Source organism: Pholis gunnellus (genome assembly GCF_910591455.1).
Source record: "Pholis gunnellus genome assembly, chromosome: 19".
NCBI lineage: Eukaryota > Metazoa > Chordata > Actinopteri > Perciformes > Pholidae > Pholis > Pholis gunnellus.
Genome location: NC_136546.1, coordinates 20140049 through 20163643, shown reverse-complemented (window position 1 = coordinate 20163643; position 23595 = coordinate 20140049). Strand labels below are relative to the sequence as shown.

Below are 23595 nucleotides of genomic sequence, written 5' to 3'. Positions count from 1 at the left end.
GAAGGTGAGTAACTATGTATTGCATTATATATATATATATAACAGTGACAGGGGACATTTTTAATTTGAAGTACATTCGACTGATTACACTTACACACTTTTACTTGAATAACATTTTCAATGCAGGAGTATTTTTTACAGTGTGGTATTATTGCTTTTACTAAAGTAAATGATCTGAATACTTCTTCCCCCACTGCTGTCGTGACAGAAATACATAAATAATAACACGACGTTCTGTTAACATCAGCCCAGGTGAAGATGAGGACCATAACTTCAGCCAGGGGCCGCCAGGAAACTGTGACCGTCAGGAGGAGCGAGTCGGCGGATGCTCAGGGGATCGACGGCCTCATCCGCGCCTCGGCTCTGGCGGTTTTTGGACGGGTCAATATAATTCATCTTCTGTAAGACAAAACATTCCTGTGTTTAGTGTCTTTAGTATAGAGAGGTTATAGAATATAGGCTTTCTGTTTAGACGTACACGAGGGCTTCGATCATTTCATCTGACCATGAAGTCTACGGACAACATACCATAAGTTTATTTGTTTTTTGTACATTTAGTTCATGTCATAGTTACATTAATTGGAGTGGGTTATCATTCATACTGTAGCCTACATATAAAAGTTATCCATTGATACTCCATATTGGCTTATTATTTATTCTGTGTACAGAATTTCACCATATCACACGTTATATTTATGTATTTACAGCGTGTGCACGTTTCTACTTTTTCCAATCTCCATTTTGTCATAGTGGTGCTTACAGTGTCTATAAAGTTAACGCTAATGGAATCTCCTCACTCTATACATTTTTATGATATTTATAATAAAATAAACTTCTAAATCCATTCCTGAGGAGTACTCCACTCCTCCACTCTCCATCTGGATCCTGAGTTCATTGCAAACACTCATGAAAGAAATGTATTTAATCATATTTTGGTCAAATGAAGACAGGAACGTATGAGTGTACAAGTGGATTATTATGATACAGAAGTAGTTTGAGAGGTCTTTATGGACTTTTGTGAAGTAATCATAGTCCTGATGACCTATCTATAGTACATTTTAAAGTAAGTGTTGTTATCTCCTCTGGACATGATTGTCTGCTTCCTGTTTGCTCTCCAGAGAGAAAGCCAATCTGGCCGTGACTCTGGCCAATGAGAAGGATGACATTCTGGGCCACGCTTCCTTCTTCGATCACCCCATGGGAGGCGTGGTGGATCAGACTCAATGGGAACCTTTCCTGCAGAAACACTTCAGCGCTGAAACATGCACAGTCGGTATCATTCATGAATTCAGATGATAAGAGCTGCTGATGCAGTTGTTCTTATGATTAATACTGTTTATGTGTGCTATTAGTTTATGATCGGTTTCTTTGGCCTCAACAGAACCAATCTGATATGCTCACACTAAGACTTTTACAATATTTGTAGTTTGAAGTAAAGCTTCTTTTTTAGATCAAGTGAAATTAAAGTAAGTAAAACTTGGAGCTAAATCTTCTTCCCTCTGCAGCCGTTGAACACACTCTTCCTCCACATCTTCGTGGCAAAGCCGGATTTTGCCGCAGCATGTGTAAAGGAAATAATGAGGTATGAACAAATAAGGGTTTGGTTTTGTAGTATTTTTATCTGGAATATGTACTTTCCAAATATAAATTGTGTTCTGGTGTCATTCTAAAGAATGAAATCAAAGCCATATATGTCAATATAGTTGACTTTTTGTGTGGTGAAGCGCTAATAGACAGCTGGACTGTCATAGTCAACCACAGAATGCAGATTCATAGAAGTTAATGCAACTTCTGCCAAATTTGAATTCCCTCACCGCTGCGCTTCTTTGTCCAGGGCCGTGTTTTACGCCATCGCAGAGCTTGAAAACGTCTGCCTGGTCGGCCCGTACGTCCGACGTTTAGGTGAGGCAGCTGCTTAATATCAGTTGTTATGATTATTTTAATTATTAACACATTAACTTCCAAGTCTTGTGATTGCTGCTGAACCAGAGCCGGCGCTGGGTGAGGTGTTTAAGCCGCTGCAGCGTCTGACGGACGCCGGGCCTCACTGCTTAGCGTTCATCTGCCACAGAGAAGAGCACTTTCCAAAGCTCCACCCCCGCCCGGCCAGGTGACGTCCGCTGACTCCTCCCCACTAACACTAATGTTTACATGTCCACCACCTTGACCTCCACACCCTTTTTCACTGCACTATGTATGAATGTGCACTGTGTGTATGTGGACATTTGCCCTTAGCATGTCATTAGTTTGTGGACTGCAGTTTTGAAGCTTTGAGTTGGACATTCTGACCGTCGCCATCTTGGTTTTTTGGAACGGAAGTGACGTAGAGACGCCGTATACGTCTCTGGTAGAGACCTGTCAATCACTGTGTAGCCCCGCCCCTAAAGCATCCCCTGCTTTATGGTCTGTTTGACTCTAAATGGACCATCATTTACTAAATGAACATCATGCTGTGTTGAAGAAGACTTGAAACTAGAGATTGAGACCATAAACTCATGTTTACAATGTTTACTGAGGTAATAAATCAAGAGAGAAGTAGAGTCATTTTGCTGTAACCGGGTGGAATTCTATTCATTATCTTCTTCCGCTTCTTGTTCCTGGTGAACCCTGAGGCGTTCCCAGGCTAGACAACATATAGAATCCCTCCAGCGTGTTCTTGGTCCACCTTGAGGCCTCTTACCATTTGGACGTGCCCGGAAAACCTCTAAAGGGAGGCGTCCAGCAGGCATCAGCTGATCCCTTGAAATCCAAAGGAGCAGCGTCTTAGCTCCTCACCTTATCTCTCAGGCTGAGTCCAGACGCCCTAAGGAAGCTCATTTCAGCCGCTTGTACCTCAATCTTTCGGTCACTACGCTCCATTTCACCCTCAGAGATACTTGAACTCCCTCTCTTGGGGCCAGTGAGTCACTCCCTACCTAGAGGGTGCAATCCACCGTTCTCTTGCGAGGCACCACGGCCTCAGACTTGGAGGTACTGAATCTCATCCCGACCGCTTCACACTTGGCTTCAAACCCGCCCCAGTGTGTGCTGAAGGTCTAGTTCTGAAGGAGCCAACAGCACCACATCGTCTGCAAAGAACGGGCCGCTCTCCTTTTGGGCCACTTGGAGGCAGACGAACTCCCCGAAAAGCTGACAAACTCTCCTTAAAAACCGAAACTATGATCTAAAAGAGGCTTAACAGGTTTGAGGAGGAGCTCAGTTTGTCTTAATTATTAGTGGGTTGTCATGTTTCAGTGTAATATACATTTCATTGATTGGTGGCGCTTTAAGATGTGGGCCACATGCTCTTTCTTTTCACAGGGTTCAAGATCACGACAACATCGTGAGCATATTTGCAGAGCAGCCGGAACTTCTGTCCTCCGTCATGGCCCGGCCGTTCTTCCTGGCGGAGTTCATCGAGGGTCAGAACGAGAAGAATCACGCCGCGGTTTTTGAGGTTTGTTCCAACTTTCAAGCCTTTTTCTTGAGAGACCATTTGCTGTGGTTCAACCCTCTGATATTATGAGTTATGTGGTTTCTGAACCATCATCTAAAAGCAGCTCGCTGATGATGCTTTTGGCTGATTGTCAGAACCCCCCCCCCCCCTCCCCCCGGGGACCATGGGAGGCGACAGATCTCCCCTCATCTCCCCTCCAGTCGGGCTGACATGTGTTCATGGCAGCATATGGCAGATACGAGCTGATACTTGGCCAAGACATGCTCTCACTGAACATATTGTGTCCAGACATCTGAAGCATTTTGGGGCTTTTTGTCTGAATATGTTCGGCGCTCAGAGAACAAACGAAACATCGCCCCAGAGGGTTACTGCGGACTGAACGCCGCGTCCTTCTGGTGAAGCTACAGAATATGTCATTTAAATAGTTCCTGTCCTGGTAGATGATCTGTTACAGACACAACATGGTCCAAACTCAAACCAGCATTCAAACACAGAAAATATATATTAATGATCACATTTTAAGACAATATTTATAAATGATTAAAAACACCTCAAGGTCCATGGAACAGCTGTTCTGGTGCTCTTAGTTTTCTTTTCTTTTGTCAGTACCAAGTTCTTCTGCTGTTTATTGTGAATCATCTCAGGAGAAAGCAGCGACCTGAACATTGATACAACTCCTCCATTAACTTCATCATTGACTTGCATCACAGTAAGAGGGAAACGTGCAAAGATTTCGGTGTGTTTGCTCCACAGAGTGACGGCTTCATCGTCGGCTTCATCAGCTTCACGTCTGACGTCGATGTGAAACTGCTGAACAGCAACTTTGAGTTGAGTGAGTTCGATGGTTTGTCCGAACCGCAGCAAACACGACGCGTCGAACCTGCAGCCGAGTCCGACTCGAGGGAAACCCAGACCTCCGACCCACAGCAGGTACAACTCACTCACTCACAGCTGTTTACAAGTTAAAGAAAGACATGATTAAATATACTAGTTGTAGTAAAGACATGATTATGATACAAGTACATAAAGTGTATAATCTTCGGTTTGTTGTTGTTGTCACTTCAGGAGGAAACACAGCCGACTGGACATTTTTCTGAGAATTCCAACGTTGTCTGCATTCGGTACTTCATTATGGACAAGAACTATGAAACCAGGTAAAGTCAGGATGAGGTTCCTCCCCATGTTGCTCCTTCATCACCAGGAACACACTGTAGTTTATTCTGACTCAATCACACATACAAATACTCACGAGAGCACCAAATGTGGATTAATCCGCCGCTGAAAATAGTCCCCAACAAACACACTATTTCCTCCTGTTTGTTTGTTTGATAGAAACTGCAGCGACCAGCTGTTTTTGGAAATTACAGAGACTTTATTATATATGAAACTATGTATTTGAGAGATGTTTTCACGTCTTCAATAGGAACCAATGGGAACTAAGAGCCACGGACAGGAAGTCAGAAAGTACTGAGAGACGAACTAACATGTTGTTGGTTTTGGTCTGTTCTTGGGATTCGTTGGCTGTGAGAAAAATAAAGAATAATGGCTAACTCATCCTTTAAAATATATATATATATATATATACGTATATATATATATATATATATATATATATATATATAGTCTTGAGCTCAACAAAATTAGAGGACACATTTTTGGAAATTAAACAAAAAACAAACAGACAAAAAAATAAATGTATAATACATTTTATTTAACATGTGACATGACGTTTAAGCCGAGGAAAGTACACATTGAAACAAAATACTGCAATATGTTGGAATGAATAGATACTTTTTTGTGTTTAAATACAAATCCAACATAAAGGTGAAAGAAGATGAAGCACAAAGTGAAAGGGGAACACGCAATTAAATACTTTTACAGAATTACTTTAATTCGCGGACACCAAAAGTCAGATCCTAAAAGTTTGTATAAATAATAAAGAATAAACTTATTATAAAGAAGTATTTTTGTACTAATAAGAGTCCGGAGGCGGTGCTGGTGGCGTCCGTCCAGAGTGACATCAGTCATGAGCTGCGTTAAAGCAGCGAGAGCGACTGTTAGTTGGCTCCTGCTGAGCTCCTCTCACCTCCCAGCTGTTACTAAATATGGAGGCCGGTCGCTTCCTGCGGAGAGTGAGCATATTATTAATGAGAGCCGCGCTTAAAGTGACAGCGTGACAGAGCTGAAGGCGAGAAGTTGAGGCGGAAGCCTGCGGGCAGACCGGTCGGCCAGTTGTTCCACCGCGGTGACTCAGCTGCAGCTCTGGCTGCGTTTCTCAAGTTTGGCATCCACACATATTTTCACTTAACACTCTTCTTCTTCTTCTTCTTTTCTTCCAGATCGGTGGACTTTATTCCGTATATATTCAACCTCTTCCCTGTGAGTATCGTCTTTGCATGACATTTGGCTGAGGTTCTGTCCCAGAGAACAAGTGTTTAAAGGGTTAATGAGCTCTGCAAACAGTAAATAAGTTAAAGATCACTGCATCTGTGCAAGAGGTCAAATAATAATAAGAGAGGAAATGAATACTCCTGTCACCCTGCAATCATAATATGTGCACGAAGTCCCATCATGTAAGTTTAAATATCTGGATTCCTTTACACATTCGGGGTTTTGTCTGCTCAGTGAAGACTGTATGTCCTTGTGTCCGTCTGTCAGGACCTGGACTTGTGCATCATCTCTGCACTGTTACCGTCCTCTGAGATCCCGTTGCTGCAGAGCTTCGTCAGACTGCCGCCTCGCGCCTCCATCTCGCTGCCCCGTGAGCTCTACGTCCTCCACCACGACGGGCTCAGGTAGACCAACCCGTCAAATAAGCTTCCTACGAGCCTCGGTACGGCTGCCAGCAAAGCAAAGTTTACAACTTTGAGCTGTGCTGCAGGGAGGAGGTAGCCTCACATCTGTGGCTCCAGCTGTGAATCCAAGTTGTACGTGCAAAAAACGCATTCAAGTCGCTCACGTTCACGTTTGCTGCAGGACAATGGAAGCGCTTAAAGAGGATGCTTTCCCTGCAAACTATTTCACACATGTATCAGCTGTTACTTTGGATGAGATCTCACAAGAGGAAATGAAGTGCAGATGCATTTCAGCAGCAGATGTATCTCAAGATAAAACAAAAAGGAGCAAAAGTCTGTCTGCTGAGGTACAAACTGCTTGAACTGTGTTGTCTTTCTTCTGTAGAATGAAAACACAGATTGAGATTTAATGATAATGTTACTAAACCGATTCAAATCCGATCCTTTCTGGATTCTGCCTGCTGGAGTCGTGGCACTGCTCTCCTTCACAGCATCCAGCCTGAAGGCCTGTTGGATGAAGGCTGGGACTTGGTCTTTAGCTGCGGTCCGTCCAAAGACACATCGGATTGGACGCTATATTACCAGATACCCAGATTTGGACCAAGGAAAACTTGATCCGGAGTAGAAACATCTTGGTCATGAACCTGTTTATTTACTTTAACTAAACTAACAACGTGTTCCTGTTAACGTTCTCACTCATCCGTGCGGACCGGTGCTCCTCCTGCTCCGTGCTCACGCTGCGGTTGCTCTTGCAGGAGTGTGGAGGTGAGGCCGGCCGTGGCTGCGGACCAGCCGGCCGTCTTCGATCTGGTGAAGGATCTGAGACTCGGCGAGTCCCTGCTGCAGGACCTGGACCGCTTCTATGAGACCCGCAGAGACCCGGTGAGTCAACACGCTGAAGGTTTCATCTTCAGACACTCGACGCTCTGTTTGTCAAACATTAAGAAACATTTACTCTGTCGTTAGTATTTCCTTACCAACACTTACCAAAACAGACTTCATTCACATATTCTCCTAAAAATACTTATTTTTAAAGATGCAACAGTTTTCTAAAGTATCAGGTGTCTCTTAATGAACTACATGTGATTCATAAAACAATAAATTATTTAAGCTGTAATTTGCTAAATGCAGGAAATACCACTCGTGTCCCTCTGACCTATATCTGTGTATTTACTTGTTTTTAAATGTCACTCACAGTTAAAACTCTCAAGCTCATTTGTAATCAGTATTAAACCAGCTGGCCTGTAAAACCTTCAGTGTTTGGAAATCATGAGCAGCAAATAGAGAAGATATCAGGGTTGAAATTGTAACTGGCTCCCCTTTAACTTTTTTAAAATGACATGATGATTGTTTTGGACGGTCGAGTGTGACTCGAGCCGGCAGTGATTGTCTTGGAATAACCAGGAATATCGCGGCGCGTTTGCCAGCGAACAGATTGGTGAGAATTCAGCTGAACTGATTTTCCTCTCTGACTGACACCCCAGCTGTCACCGCCGCAGCTCCAAAAAACTGATAATTACTTCTGCAGCCTCTCCCTTCATGTGTATTCATGGCCCTGCACTGACACAACAAGGTGCGTATACTCAGACGAGTACTGACATACATCGTGTTTCGTCCTCACGCAGGACGGCGCGGCGCTGCAGGCCTTCGTGGCCCGGCTGCAGACTCAGGTCGTGGGCGTCCTGATCCTCAGAGACGAACAGGTAGGTGCAGTGTGCAGCTCATTGTCCCCAGATGAGCCTCAGAGGGTCTGTGGTGGTTTCTGGTTGATTAGCTGTTGTTCTATGGAGTTGGTTTCCATCAGTGTTTGAGCTTTGATAATAAAAATAGAAAATAAAGCTTTCTTTGTCTGTTCAACATGAGCGGAGAGGTTTATTCAAAGAGACAAAAGTCTGCCGTCAATTCCTCGTAGTGTACTTTCTATAACGGTTTCAATCATGACCAATTCTTTGGTGTATGATCAAAGTGTTTCTGAAATAATTGGTACCATACAATCATCCGCAGCTTTTGTTTCCGATCATTTGATCGGAAACAAAAAGAGAGGAACTGTATTAAACTAAAGGAACGTCCTGAAACTGGAGTAAAGTCACTTCATTACTTCCTCTGTCTTTGTCAGGACATCGAGTACATCTGCGCCCACTACAACATCGAGAACTTCATCTATTTCAGCCATCACCGCCGCGAGGAGCACGCTCAGATACGCCACTTTGTCCTCAAACGCTCCTTCCAGCACTTCAGCAAATACTTGTTCAAGGAGGCGCTCCGGCTGGCTCGCAGGTCCTGCCTGTTCCACAGAATCTACCCGTCGTACCACAGCCAGGAGGTGGGTTTCACACACCGGGACCCTCAGGAACCTTCCAGCCTCCGTGCATGTCTGCTCACATACACATTGTCATTAGTGGAATGACCCTCAGAGCAACAACACTGCAAGAAATATCACGACGAGGCGGTCCATCTCAAATATAGTGATGAGTTGATTTCACAGACATGAATATCAAATAATGCTCAAATACGACTTGATTTGATATTTACTGTATGCTGGATGTAACAGTTTGCAGCTAAAGTAACTACACCTTGTTTTTGTGACGGTGAACACGTTAATTAGTGAGATGGTTTAGTCTGTTGTTCACCATAACTTGATGTCAAGACTCAAGTTCTCTCTTTTTCTCTTCATGTGATAAACCAGAACAGCATCTCATGTGATGTAAACGGTCTCGTGTAGCTGTTAAGTCTGATGACCACATGTAACAGATGGATTTATTCATGTAAACATGTTGTTAGGGGTCATTTCTTGCAGAGTGCGGCCCCTCAGCAGGGCTGCCGTCCCGGGGGGGGGGGGGGGGGGGGTCGGGGGCAGCAGGTGCCGACGGTGCTGCCAGCTCCACCTCTCCACTCACGTAATAAGACATTTGCTCGACATGTAGAGAGGCCTCCACTTCCTCTGCTAATTACCTTCCCACAAACACGCTTCAGATCTGGAGATGATGATGATGATGATGATGATGATGAGCAAATAGAATAATGGCAGAAGATAAAATTGGCTCCGTTCTGGCACTGGGAGATGTTTTCCAGTCAGCGCATGTCAGTGGTGTAAAGCTTGCATCATCTAGCCTCTTCACCTGAGCTCATTATCACTTTGTCACCTTCCAGTTCTCCCCCCTCCGGAGCCCCCCTCACTGATGCTGTTTACCCTCTGAGAGGGAGTCTCTCGCTGACACTGTGCCCCCCCCCCCCCCTTTTCTGCCCCGCACTCAGAATTCCTGCGTCCACCATCTGGACGCTGTCCTCGGCTGCGCGGTCCCCGTCCGCCCGCGACGCCAGATCATCTACCCGCTGGAGGAGCTTGGCATCAACGGCCCATCCAGGCAGATCACCGAGGACCAGGTGGGGCACGGGCGGCAGCTGGCTGCCAGGGAAGCGAGCCGCCTGCCAGGGAATGTAGATTAGCTGAAGGCTGCAGACAGGGCGTTCATGTGACCACTAGGCGGCGCTGCTTCTACACAAGGATTCACTGTTAGGGTCAGAAGGGTGTAAAACACAGTATGATGGAATGAACATACCTTTCTTTTTAATATTGCATTTTATCAAAGTGTATCCACAAACAAAAACTTTGGTCTAAACAGCTTTTTCCACATGAACAGAGACGGTATACATCCACAATCTGTGTTAAACAGCTTCAAAAGCTCATTTGATTTAACATGCATCTATATTTCTTTACATTTGGCAAAACATATTTTATTCTCGGTCAACACAAGTCCTGAGAGTTCAGCTTGTATTTAATATCTGTGAAGACTTTTGGATCTCAACTACTATTTAAAATAACGTTGAGTTGGTTGGAACAAAGCAAAGTACGTGTAAGAAAAGAGGAAAACCTTCTGAATAATACTCGGAGCGCTTACTTCTGCTGGAAACATTGTATTCTTAAAATGTTGCATCCTCTGAGCTTTACACACGATTAATACGGTAGAATAGAAGGAGCTGAAGTGGTAGTGGAGGTGTAAACATCAAAAGCGGAGAAGCTGGTTAGAAGATGAACGATGATAACCGCAGCTCTTCTCCTCTTCTTCTCCTCTTCTCCTCCTCCTGTGTTCTGGTCTTAAATCTTAATGTGATTTATTTCAATGTCCTGGACTTCAAATATTGACCACTTGTCCAGCAGCGCTCTCTTCAGACCCGAGGCGTCACCGCGTACACTCACATGTTCATTTCACTCCATCACCCCCCCCACAGTCATGATCTCCAGGCTACCGCTCAGATAAGAGCTTCGCCTCCGAGCGCCGTGACGTGGTCCTCGGGATGATTAATCGAATCTAAAGCACCTGTTCCCCTCTCTGTCAATACGGGATCATATTACACAGAGCCGCGGCCATTGTGCTGAGGGGAGGTGAGGCATCTCCAGCGCGATAAGAGCGGCTGCACCTGCTCCAGCGCGCATGCAGATGAGACGGCAGCTTTGTTCATCTGATTACCTCGTCTGCTTAATTCCTGCAGTATTCAGATGGATGCATGTAGGCAGATGACGAATACAGGTTGTTGTTTTTTTTACATATAAAGTGATACTAGTTTTTAATAAGTGTCAGAATACAGCGTCTACATGACACACAGCTGCCAGATTATTGTTCGTCTGAGACGTTTTGTCAGTGTTTTAATGGACGACATATATAATAATATCTCTGTTATCCAGCGGTGGTTCAGTCCAGCTGCTGTAACGCAGATTCACGATGTCTTCCTCGTTGCATTTGGAGTAGAATACGTTGCCACAGTTGCTGAATTCATCCAACATTGATGCAGAATCTCAAAGTGAGCTGCTGCATGTTTAAAATGTACTTTAACACTTTATCTTGTCAAAAGAAAGCAGAGTTTGAGGTTCTGCTATAGTTTCTCCTACAGGTGTGTTTGCATCATTCTTTGATCCATTTGTCATCATTTCTAACAACGTAAGAGATGATTTTATGTTGAGTTAGAGCCACAGACTCGTCTTTCATTCAGACTCCCACAGAAAGAGGAACAGTCATGCCGGCTGATCGTCTCTGGAAATGATCTTTAGAAAAAGAGAGAACCCTGCTTTCATGTTCCAGTGTTCCTGAACTATGAAATACTGAAGTTACGTGGTCTCTCATCAGGATACGACGTCCTCCAGTATCTCCAGACACTAACCTTTGCAACGTGCGACCTTTGACCTGATCTCAATGAAAACAAGTGATCAACGTGTTAGAAAAAAAAGATTTTGAAGGTTTTAAAGTATTGGCTGCTTTTGTTTCATTGCTACAATTAACATATAAAATGATACTATATAATACTAATAATAACATAAAACAACATTTGTCATATAAAATAAACACAAGCTCTTTTATATTCCTGCTAATCAAACCAACGTCTCAGTGCGACAGATGTCGAGCACACATGCCCTCGTGGAAATTATCTGAATATTACACAAAGGTTAATTTCACCCTCGGGTTCCTCTCCTTTCTTTCCTCCTCTTTTTTGCTCGATGCTGTTTTCATCCAACAAGGTGCATTGTGGGGCCAATCTGCCTAATTACAGATGATGAAGGAGCCATTAGCGCGAGGACCAGAGACACTCGGTGGTGGAGGAATGGGGGAATTATAACGCGGCGTTCCTCTAATTCCTGCGGGACTCTTTTGTGATGATTGCAGAGAAGCGTTCCCTAACCGTCGGGTCACGAGTTTGATCCCCGAGTTTCCGTCTCATTACCGCTTAAAGCTGCATTTCTGCAATTATCGTACTTTTCTGTTTATTGATTTTTTGAACGTCTAAATTAAGAGCAAACGTCTGATTGAAACAGCAGGAGGCGAGTACACCGAGCACAAAGTATGAATAAACTACAAAAAGAGCCCCTCAAACATCAACACACCCATCCCAGTGGGATCCGTCTGCAGATGACAATGATAGTAGTTTATAAAAATGACTGTTTCTTTCATTGGACAAAGGTCCAGGTGTTATAAACTCCTCTTTTTATGAAACAAATACCAAATGAAACACAATAAAAAAAAGTGACGAAACACAAACTTTACCAAACAAGTGTGTTGGCTCATCAGCAGTAGAGCTGCACACAAACAAACAAACAAAGAGAAACTCTTTCTATTGTTTCTGATGAACAAACATCAGGAGATGAAAACCTTTTTCTAGAGCCCATCTGTTGCACGTCTCTGTCCTCGTTTACTGTAATTCTCATGAAAAACAAACACACCGTGGTCGTATATATAAATGCCAAATTAACGTATATAGAATAGATATACAATAGAATAAAATAACTTCAAATCACTGAAACCACTTGAGCGCTTCGGCTTATACAACATGCAAAGTGAAGTCCTGTTGTGAAACATCTGGACCTGAAGGCGTTTATACCTCTTTATGTTCTTCATGTGTTGATGTTCAATAAGCTTCACTCTGCATGATTTTGCACAAACGTTGCTTGAGTCTATAATGCTGTGAAGGTTTGTAGGCTGAGAGCTGACAGCGTCTCTCCAGCCGGCAGGTTTGAGTGCCTCGATGGAAAGACGGACCTCATCCTGTGCTATTCAAATAGAGGAACATCAGGACACATTATAACGTGAAGCTTTCAGCTGCTTAATAGTTCTGGGTGCATGCATTTTGGGTGGAATGTTTCACTTCGACTCTGACTGACTTCTCTTCTCTCTGTGACGCTCTCAGGCTCCGTTTGCTCTCAGCCTCATCAGCAGGAAGTTAACCCTGGAGCCCAAAGTCCCCGTGAGGGCCCGGGTCGTGGTGGTCGGGGCGTCGGACACGGGTCTGTCGTTCCTCGAGGCGCTTTGTTTCTGGTGAGTCGGCCTCAGCGCCATTCATCTCCCAGATGTGCCGTAGACTATACATATATATATATATATATATATATAAACTGGCTATATGTACTGACCTTTTCTGAGTTAGCAGCAGTGACAAATAAAGTCACAATTCTTCCTCCCTAACCACACCGGATTAACCTTTTAAGGGGCCCTGAGGGCTTCTCTGCCCCCCCACACACACCACCACCACCACCACACACACACACACACACACACACACACACACACACCTCTCACCATCTGTGCTTTCTGTATGAACCCTGTTGTCGCCAAGTTCCCATCAAGAACAGTGCACACAGTAGACTAAACAAATCCAGCTTCAGGATTTGCAGCAGAACCAACTAATCCTCCCGATTCACTGAAGAAGCTCCCACAGCAGTTTCACTACGTTACAGTTACAGTCGGGTGATATTCTTTATGTTCTTCTTATGCCATTATGGTCTGGATCCTTTCATAGGATTTGTGTACAATAAGAAAATAAAACACCAGCTGTTATTAGTAATAAACACCATGTGAGTACAATATAATGTCTTAAACGTGGAATTATTAGAACATATTGAACACTCTGCAGTTTATCTGTTTACTCTCAGTGTTCAGAACAGTATAGTGCCATCCTGACACTTCTAGGAATAACTCCATGCTGCAACCAGAAACAAATAAGAATCAAAATCAAGACTTGACCCAAGAAACGCTGTCTGCGTCTGAACCAGTTCACAGGAAACATCGCTTTCATGTCCAAGTGGCAGTAAACACAGATTAGTGGTAAATGCAGGAGGTATAACAGGCGGCCTGCAGCCCTCATAATAAAGCATTCACATCGTGTCGATCACAGATTTCTGATGTGTCGCCAGAGAAACCCTGAACCGGAGGAGAGCGGCCCCCTCTTTCACTTCTTCATCGTCTTTTATTCCAGGAATCCAATCTCTGGAAATGTCACTTGACTCCAGGTCGGACGTCTTACATGTTTGCCTTTCGTCGTCCTCGCTTTTGTGAGATTAACTTGCTCCGGCAGATAATGCGAGAAGCTGCTGATTCAGAACCGGGGCGATAGCTGCCAGGCAACCGGAGGGGGGGGGGGGGTCTGGCGTGGCCGGCGTGTCGGCGATGCCGAGGCGGCCACACGCACGCAGCTGTGGTGAAGGCCTGGCATTCAGCTCCGGCCTCCTTTAATTAGCCTCTCCACCGGCGGCGGTGGATCTGCTGCAGCGATCTGTGTTTGCCGTCACTAATGAGTTGACTAATGAGGCAGTTAGTGTCCGCCGGACTAATGGTGAGGCGGCGACGCATTGAGAGGGTGAATGATGGGTCAGTTTGGGGGCCTGCTGGGGCCCCTTCTTATCAGCCCTGCCCAAACGTCCATCCTTCACCCCCCTCCTCCTCCAGACACAGCTTTCCATGTGCTCACTGAATGCAGCCCAGCGGCTTCATTACAGGCTGGGACGGGGTCAGACAGATAAAGAGCTCTGCGGCGGCGGCTCGGCCCTCTTGCTCCGCCGCGGTCGGGCTGCAGGGCGACGGCGGCCGTCTGTCACCGGCTGATAACGGAGCAAATCCAGAGCTTCTGGTTCACTCTCATCCAGATCCCCAATAATGGGCCTTAATGCCTCACTGCTGCAGAATAAATCCACCTTCTGGCACAGATTAGCAGGGAAAGTTTGACTGCTCTCATTGTCTGGAGGCTGATTGTTGTTATTGTTGTGTTTTTGCCTCAAAGGTCAAACCGCCGATGACACAAAGCTTTGAAATGATAGTCGTCATCGCAGCGCACACGTTGTGGTTGCTTAACAGCATGAGCTAGAGAGGTGTTACGTTTACCCAAATCTCTGCAGGTGGACGAATCTCATTCGATCCCACTCCCGGTGTGTTTTTGTCCCGGTGGGACCGCTCAGACGTCCGACCCACATCCAGTCAGTCTGCTGGTGTAGATCTGTGCCGCTCATTGAGCAGGAAAGCCTGAGATAAGAAGAGAGCAGGAGGCGGTCCGAGGCCTGATAAGACTGAACAACGCTCTTCTATTCACCGTTATCTGCTGTGTGATGTCCTGCAGGACGACCACAAAAGAAGTCATTTGCATCACAAGGGACACGTCGTGCAGCGTGGACGGTAGACTCACCAGAGGGACGAGGACGAAGACGTTCCAGGACGAGTTGAGAGCGTCGGGCCCGAGAACTCAAAGGACTTCACACTGAACACCGAAGCTCAGTTCGTACTCACCGTAGTGAAGCCGGCGAGCGCCAGAAAATGAGATTATACAAAGAAGGACGATTAGTGTTTAGAAGCTCGTCTGAATATCAGTAACAGGAGGTCTGAGAAGTCTACATTTGAGTAAATATTTAGGAGCAAAATCAAATAGTTTACAAGATATTCAACCTTTGATTCTTTATAAAACCTTTAATACTTGACTTCTCTCTTTACAGGGTTTAAGGTAATAAAGTAGTTTATAAATATGAGATATGAGTTAAACAGAGAGAATCTCTTTTTCCGGATCAAGGTGGATTTCCTGAGCTTTCGTACTTCATATAAAATCTTTGCAACACTGATGGTATTAGCAGCAGCAGCAGCAGCGAATACGTAGGTGTGTACGAGTGTAAGGACACATATCTGAGCTTCCTGTTACACACAGCAGAGCTGACGTCTCGTACACATCGCGGGATGAAGCAGGTGTTGCACAGAAAGATGTCCTTCCCCAGAGAACGGTCCTCCAGCGCTGTGTCCTCTCTGTTCTCTCTGTATTCTATGGAGGAGCGCTCACGCTCGTCCGTGTCTGTTCTCTCGCAGCCCTCACCTGAGCTTCAACAACCTGACCCTCGTCTCGACGCACGGTTTCCCCGGCGACTACGACCACGAGGACGTCGGATTTCTGTCCACAAGGTGAGCGAATGTAACAATCAAGACACAAAGATGTTTTTTAGCATCTTACGTTAAATAACTTCTGAGATGAAACTCAAAACGCCTCGAGAACATTCCACAAACATCAAACCTTTACGTGTAACTAAAGTCAACGTTAACTTAACACTTTAAAGGGACAGTTCAGATGTTCTGTAGTGAGTCTGTGTGAGGTTCTTCACACAGTCAGGGTTCTACTGCAGGAGATGAGTTTATAGAACCAGACAGGAGAACAAAGTGATGTTCTGCTGTGGACGTATTTTGGACGTATTTGGCAGCAGAGCAGAAACTTTCTGTTTCAAAAATGACACAAAGGTTCTGCAGCTTTGAAGAGATCATAGGCAGCAGCTTCAGTTCAGTTCAGTACATAAAGGATGATCACAGTGAAGCACACAGCTTATTAATGAGACACTGGTATCGGATCAGTACTCGGTGTCAGGACTGGAAAGGGTTTAATCACACGACGCCACGTCAAACTGTCCCTCTCAGAGGTTTCTTCTCTTCCTGCAGTCATGCGTACAGCAGCAGAGACTTGGCCCAGCTGCCCCTGAGTTCACGCGTCACCGAGGTGACGGGGAAGATGGTGGGCATCAACAGGAAGTCCAAACACGTCCTGGTGTCCGGCGGCGTGCAGGTGCCCTACGACCACCTCGTCCTCTGCACGGGCCTGCAGTACCAGGTGAGAGCAGGAGACCGGTTACGTCTGCTCGTCTGAATATCAGTGACACGAGGTCTGAAAAATCTACATTTCAGTGAATATTTTGCAGCCAAATCAAATAGTTTACAGGATATTCAACCTTTGTTTCTTTATAACACATTTAATACTTGACTTCTTTCTTTACAGGGTTTGTATGAAGGTAATAAAGTAGTTCATGAATATGAGATATGAGTTTACAGATAATTACAATCCCTCGTCGTCGAGTTTTAAACAAAGCTTAAGGTTTGACTTTTAGACCGTAGCTTAAATTTTCTGCCAAAGCGACAAACTCACAAACAAAATCCTGTTTGTTTGTAAAAACATGAATCATCCCGTTCATCCCTCCTCTCCCAGGACATCCCATCTCTGTGATTCATCATCTCTGTCGAGGCCCCGCGCTGGATAAACTGCCACTTTCTGAAATGTACATTATGAGTCAAATGAGACGAGATCATTCAGTGTCATGTGACGCCGTAGGTTCCCGGTGCTACTGGTGTGGATCTGAACCAGTCACAGTGTCAACCAGTGTGGAGTGAGTCCAAGTTCGACTTGTTTACAGCGTCCGTTATTATTTTACAAAAGATGTTCTCCAAACAACGGTGTGAATTCACCAGCTTGTGGCTGTTGGTTTGGTTTTATTTTCCCTCCTGGAAGCAGACTGTGTTTGTCGAGCTCTAGATGATTTTGGTGAGTTTCCCATCCTCATCGTTTCAGACGGCAGAAGCTTCTCCCGTCTGGTTATGTGCTCGTTTTCCATGTTAGGGTAAAATAGAGGCACACAGGAGATGAGGCCTTATTGTCTCTATATTCTACAATAAGGTTCCAAAACATTCCAAAACTTAGAAATATCACAAAAATGATATATTCTAAATCCTGATATTCTATTTCTTCATCTTCTTTCAGGTGTTCATTAATCTCTCCAATAGAGGAGTCGACTACGACGCCTTCAGGAGCATCAACAGCTCCTTACTGGTCTTTGACGGCAGACTCGTCATCGACGCCACTTTCCACACCAGCGATTCAGCCATTTACGGTGCCGGACCGCTCACCAAGTTCTCCCGCCGCTACTACGCAGACGAGTGGTCGCACGCCAACTTTAACTCCAAGGACGTGGGCCGGGACCTGGCGGCCACGCTGCTGCTCCTCTTGGACCCGACGCTGGAGCGCTCGGCCGAGCCTCCGCCTGAACCGGATCGCCTCGTGCCGCTGTACAATCAGGCCAAGATTCAAGGTCAGAGTTCACGTGTGTGTTTGATGAGTTTTAAGGGTTGAAAGGATCAGATTTATGTCCACAGTTTTTGTACCTTTTGTTCATCAAAAAAACTGATCTGCACACACATGGATGAGACGGCCCCGTAAGGCCTCTTAAAAACAGCTCAGGGAAGCGTCTGTGCTGCTCTTTGAGAAGAACAATGAGTGTAACCAGCAAAACACCACCCAACCTCCACAGTGTTGAGGAAATACTCATGTCATATTCATGGAAGTGACCACATCTGGACTGAGGAGGAGTGACGTAGAGACGGCGTATACGTCTTTGGTAGAAACATGTCAATCACCGTGTAGCCCCGCCCTAAAGCATCCCCTGCTTTATGGTCTGTGTGACTCTAAATGGACCATCATTTACTAAATGAACATCATGCTGTATTGAAGAAGACTTGAAACTAGAGATTGAGACCATAAACTCATGTTTACAATGTTTACTGAGGTAATAAATCAAGAGAGAAGTAGAGTCATTTTCTCATAGACTTCTATACAACCAGAGGAGTCGCCCCCTGGTGGACACTAGAGAGAATGCAGCTTTAACACGTGAAGCTTTGGATTCACTCATCAGAACCGGAAGGTTGATGCTTGTGCGCTCGTCATGATTACGTCTCATCTCACTACAGCAAGTTTGAACAAAGTTTAAACCATGATGTGCTCACTACTGCCCCTCGTGTCCAGAAGCCAGCGCATACCCACTGGTACTTGATGTTTGGTGAAAACACTCGTATTGGGTGGTTTTCCCCCCATTACTGTGTTAGCTGTCCTGCTAGTTCATCAAATGTTCAACAGGCATGTTGCTGATCACTCTGAGATATTTCGTAGGTTTGTCATGATCATAGAATTCCTTCACATCCGTCACAGATCTCCGGTTTACTTCTGTGTTCGGGGTCCGTTTACCTCCCTGCTCGTCCTTCCTCCTCTCTGTCCATGTTTTGGTTTCCGCTTTTTATCTGAGAGAATTCATTTTTGCTTTTGTGCAAACATTTTCCAATCTTTCAGCCGCCCACCCACCGCCGATGTTATTGTGACGGACCCTCAAACCGCGGCAGCAGCTTGTAACAATGGCGCATTGTGCCGCCGCGTATTCACAGAGCCACCAAGGCCACTCGCACAGCGTGAACACAACAGCCACTTCTCTCTGAAATGAAACACACGTGAACTTTTTCAGAGAGATCTCCGTGTTCATGGGCAGAGACGCCACATCGCCGCCTGCTATCTGAGTTCATTGCCTCGGCTCTGTTGTCCCTCCGTGTGGGTGGACGTGAACACCGAAACGCATGAAATGACAAATCGGCTGTTTGTTTATGAAAAACGATTTCTTCTGATGAAAGCATCCTTCCCTCAACACTGACACCATGGTTGCTCTTTTTAAGTAGAGTATGTTTTGATTTGTGTTGTTGTCGGTGTGCTTTGCCTTTTATTATGGTCACGTAGGGCTGAAACTAATAATTATAAATGTACCAGATGAAGAAGGACACGGTGTTTATTTACAGTGACGACATATTCTGGTTTGACATTATTCACAAAAAGGGAATATTCTCAATAATCTGTTTACATTAATGAAAATAAATATTCCACTAATATTCCCGTTTGCATGCAGCTGTTCATATTCAGATTAATGTAAAACAACCTCATGTCTCATCTTCATCTTCATCAGCAGCTAATCCCACGGTGACGTCGCTCTCTTCTGTGTTTGACGGGTCGATGTCCTAACGTTTCGTTTATCGCGTTAAAACATGTAAACGCTGAACATCAGGAGCTAACAGATGTTCTCTCAGAGCTGGAGGACGTGCAAACAGCTTCTCTAAAAGATATTTGTTCATATAAACCTGTTGATGTCCGAGTCCTTCATGATGTTTCTGCTTCTGTTCTTCTGGACATCATCTCTGCTCCGGCTCTACTCACTAGTTGGTGTTCAACGCACAGAGCTGCTGGTCAACAGGAGACTCTGATAGTGAATGTTTTACTCTGGAAATAGGAACTAATTCAGAATATGATGTTTACGTGAACCATAATATTGTCATATTCTGAATAATAGTGGAATAGTGTGCACGTAGATCGTAGTCATTTAGATAAAACACAGAAAAGCATCACTTTCACATCGGGATTCCCAAAAACTCGGTTGTAAATAGGAACCAGTTCTTCTCACAATATGATTAAAAAGAACCGATGAGAGTGCTATCAATAAACGACATGATTTATATGAACCCCATCGCTCTCTAACCCTCGTGTGTTTTCTCCTCAGGCGGGAAGCTTCCTGGAGGATTTCACTTCCTGCATGTCACCAAACCGTCTGCTACCGACCGGACAGCTGCTCCTGTTCAACATGTGAGGCTGTGAGCACATGAACAGACGGATGTTAATAAGTCTCTCTGAAAACCAAACCAGCAGTCCCTCAGAAGAAGAAGAAGAAGAAGAAGAAGTTGTCTCTCTAACTCGTGTCTTCGTTCGTGTGACGTTGCAGGACGGCGACATCGTGACGGGACGAGCGGAGACGGGGAACTACTTCTGCGTACGTCTGGACCGCTACGACCTGGTGGAGACGCTCACCTGCTTGTCCCTGAAGCCCCGCCCCTTCTCCAATTACCCGAGTCTGTTCGGGAAGCACCAGCAGCTGCTGGGCCAGCTGTCCAGCCTCTACCGCCAGGGCCTGATCCAGGACCTGTACAGGTGGGAGACGGTTTACCGACGCTCGCCGTTTCATGGGGAACTTAAAGATAGTGAAGAACGAGTCAGCTTTGGATTCAGACGTCTACTGAAGTCTGACTACGAGCTTTTCTTTGACGATGTGGAGAAATGAATCCAACCGATGAGCCCTGATTTCTACTTAGTTTCCATAACAAACAGTACAGTTCAGTACAGAAACGAGTCGGACAGAGGAAATGTTTCCAGGTAGTCAAACATCCCATCATGCATCAGCTGACTGATGACCCCCCCACCCACCCACACACACCCACACACACCCACACACACACACACCCACACACACACACACACACACACACACGTCAAAACATCACAAACGCTGTCTTGAGAGATTTAGGCCTTCAGTGTCTTTTGTCCTCGCGCTGTCTGAGTGTTTGCTGGTGTTACTTTGCTGTGTGTGTATGTATGTAAGTGTGTGTGTGTGTGTGTGTGCGCGTGTGTGTTAGTCAAACAGCGGGTGACCTGTTTCTGAGGTTCCAACACAAATGACCCCCAGATATGGACGTCTATTGTCCCCCGCCTCCTAATCTGTTTATGCAGCTCCCCAATCTGTCTTTGTGGTGAGAGACAAAGCCGAACCCCCCCCCCCCCCCACACACACACACACACACACACCCCCTCACTCGCTGCAGAGGACGATTCGTTGTCACGCCGCCGCCTCACTCAGCTGACTCGTAAAGTCATTGTGGAGGCTGACGGAGCATCGAGAGCCGTTAAAATCATTGATTGACCGTGTGGAGGCTGGGGGTCATTCAGCCAATACAGTGTGTGTGAGTGTGTGTGAGTGTGTGTGTGTGTGTGTGTGTGTGTGTGTGTGTGTGTGTGTGTGTGTGTGTGTGTGTGTGTGTGTGTGTGTGTTTGGGGTGAGCTCGCCTAAATCACACAGATATGCAGTCCTGCAGACACACAGTGATGGAAGAAGTACTTCTACATGTACCAACACCACGATGTAAAAATACTCCATTCCAAGTCAAACGAGTGTTAAAGTATTAAAAGTAACAGACAGCTGACTCATCATTCACATGTAGTTAGTGCAGAAGCATTAATGTGACGGTTCTAGCGGCTCCAGGTGGAACTTTTAGTCCAGGGGGTCACAACGTAGGGGTCGGGGCCCTCCAAAGGGTCACCACACAGAAGTCAGGGGTCGACAGATGATAGATGGGAGAGAAGAAGAAGAAAAGGAAAATATGTTCTGATGAATCAATGTTTTCATTTTTTGATCTTTTCTCCGATGTGATTTTTTTGTGTGTGAAGTTCTTTAGCTTTCAAAACGTCTCAGAATGTGTGATGACGCTGTGTGTGTGTGTGTGTGTGTGTGTCTCCTACAGTTTCTTCAGACAGAGCTGGTGTTTGGCCGTTTATCACGACAGATTCTCCGACTTTGAGCAGGAGCTTCAGCAGATCAGCTCAAACGCAGTCAGTGCTGTTTTATTTTTAATATTTTTTAAAGTTTTGATCTCGAGTCTTATTGCTTTTCTTGTAAAAAATGTCTGTGGAACAAAAATACAACGATAAACAGACTAAACACGTATCGTGCATGTAACATATATAAATAACATCCCGGCGTGAGGAGGAACTCTAAGAACTCTCTGGTCTCCGTCTGCGTCTCTGCAGGAGACGGAGGACGACCGGTTCAAAGACGCTGAGACTCGAGCGTCTGTGAGGAGCAGCGGCGTCAGATATCTGACCTACAACCGGAACCTGCTGCCCATGTTCGCCGGCCCGGGACAGGTGTGACGTCACACCTGTCCCGGCTGTGACGTCACACCTGCGCCCGGCTGACGGAGCTTTTTACTCCTGGTCACTGTGTTAAGAAGGCTCTTTGTTAGTGTGGTCAAACATTTCATTCCGCATTAAACTTTTTCAAAGCCAGTTATTTTGAAGAAGTCTCTGCTTTGTTTCCGTCTCTGTTTACCAGCTAGCGTTCTTCTTCTTCCCTTTAATTAGAAGTAGGACCTCCAGCTGGATGAGCATTAAACCGGCGGTGGAAACGAGGATTTTTCTGCCTTCGTGGTTGTTTGAGTGAAACACAAAAAAAAAATGTTTCTCTCTTTAGATTTCCACACGGGAGTGTTTTTAAAAGCCTGAGCTCTGTGGACCGCGTGTTGCATTGTGGGTAAATGTAGGCCCCAGGAAGAAGACGGTATCTCTGGTTCTGCTGCAGCGGTTTTGATCGTTTCTCTGTCTCGTTGTGAGTTTGGTGTTTTAAGTGGAAACAGACAGACTTTGTTCCTTCTTAGCATTTCAAAGTGGTTCAAAGACGACCGGATCGCTTCCTGTCTTCCTCTGAGCAGCTGAAGAACTCTTCACTTCCTCTTAACTTCAATGTGACGCTCAGTCAACAGTTTATAATGCAAACAAAACCATCATTTCTCTGTTTTCTCTTCCACAGACATCTCCTCCATAACGTGCCAACTGTAACTGTGAGTATATGACTCTGCAGCAGCGTGACCAATCACACGGCTGGAGATAAAGGCACTGAGGAGGAGGGGGGGGGGGGGGGGGGGGGTCCCTCTACAGCTGTATGCTAATGAGGCCGAGCTGAAGCCTGTCGGGAAAATAACCGCACACACAACAACATATGTCTGCAGCTACAAACAACCCGCCGGCTGCTGGTGTCACATACTTTAGGATTCAGACACGTTCAAAATGTTACGTCATGGAAATATCCAGATTACCATGAACGCATCATGTAGAGGGATTTACAAAAAGAATATATTATCTCTTTAAAAGAAAAAAAGATGCAGTTTTTATCCTTTAGTCTGGTAATAAATAGGTAGTTTATAGATATTATGGTATTTAATGATATTACAGTGTTTACTTCATATTCTACAAAGGGACTTTTATCATTAGTGGCGTTTAGTTTTGAGTTATTAGTCACATTATGTCACTTTATCTGTTTAAATTGAAATATTATGTTGTTTTTTTAAACAGATATCACAAGCTAACACGTTTTTCAAAGTAATTATCTATTTCTTTAACCAC

The 23595-nt window shown here is 45.1% G+C and overlaps 1 protein-coding gene across 1 annotated transcript; it reads left to right on the top strand.

The window, feature by feature from the left end:
* Positions 1–258: 258 nt before the first annotated feature.
* On the top strand, positions 259–22347 carry cfap61 (cilia and flagella associated protein 61; the record flags this gene model as incomplete). The annotated part of the gene is made up of 22 exons (XM_079180753.1): positions 259–401; positions 1119–1269; positions 1506–1582; positions 1835–1902; positions 1990–2110; positions 3301–3436; positions 4190–4366; positions 4502–4590; positions 5776–5815; positions 6095–6231; positions 6987–7113; positions 7857–7934; positions 8348–8554; positions 9487–9615; positions 12907–13034; positions 15837–15929; positions 16455–16623; positions 17545–17872; positions 20150–20232; positions 20369–20574; positions 21939–22026; positions 22225–22347. 22 exons carry the CDS (start codon positions 259–261, stop codon positions 22345–22347), a joined length of 2898 nt encoding a protein of 965 aa, XP_079036879.1.
* Positions 22348–23595: the final 1248 nt, after the last annotated feature.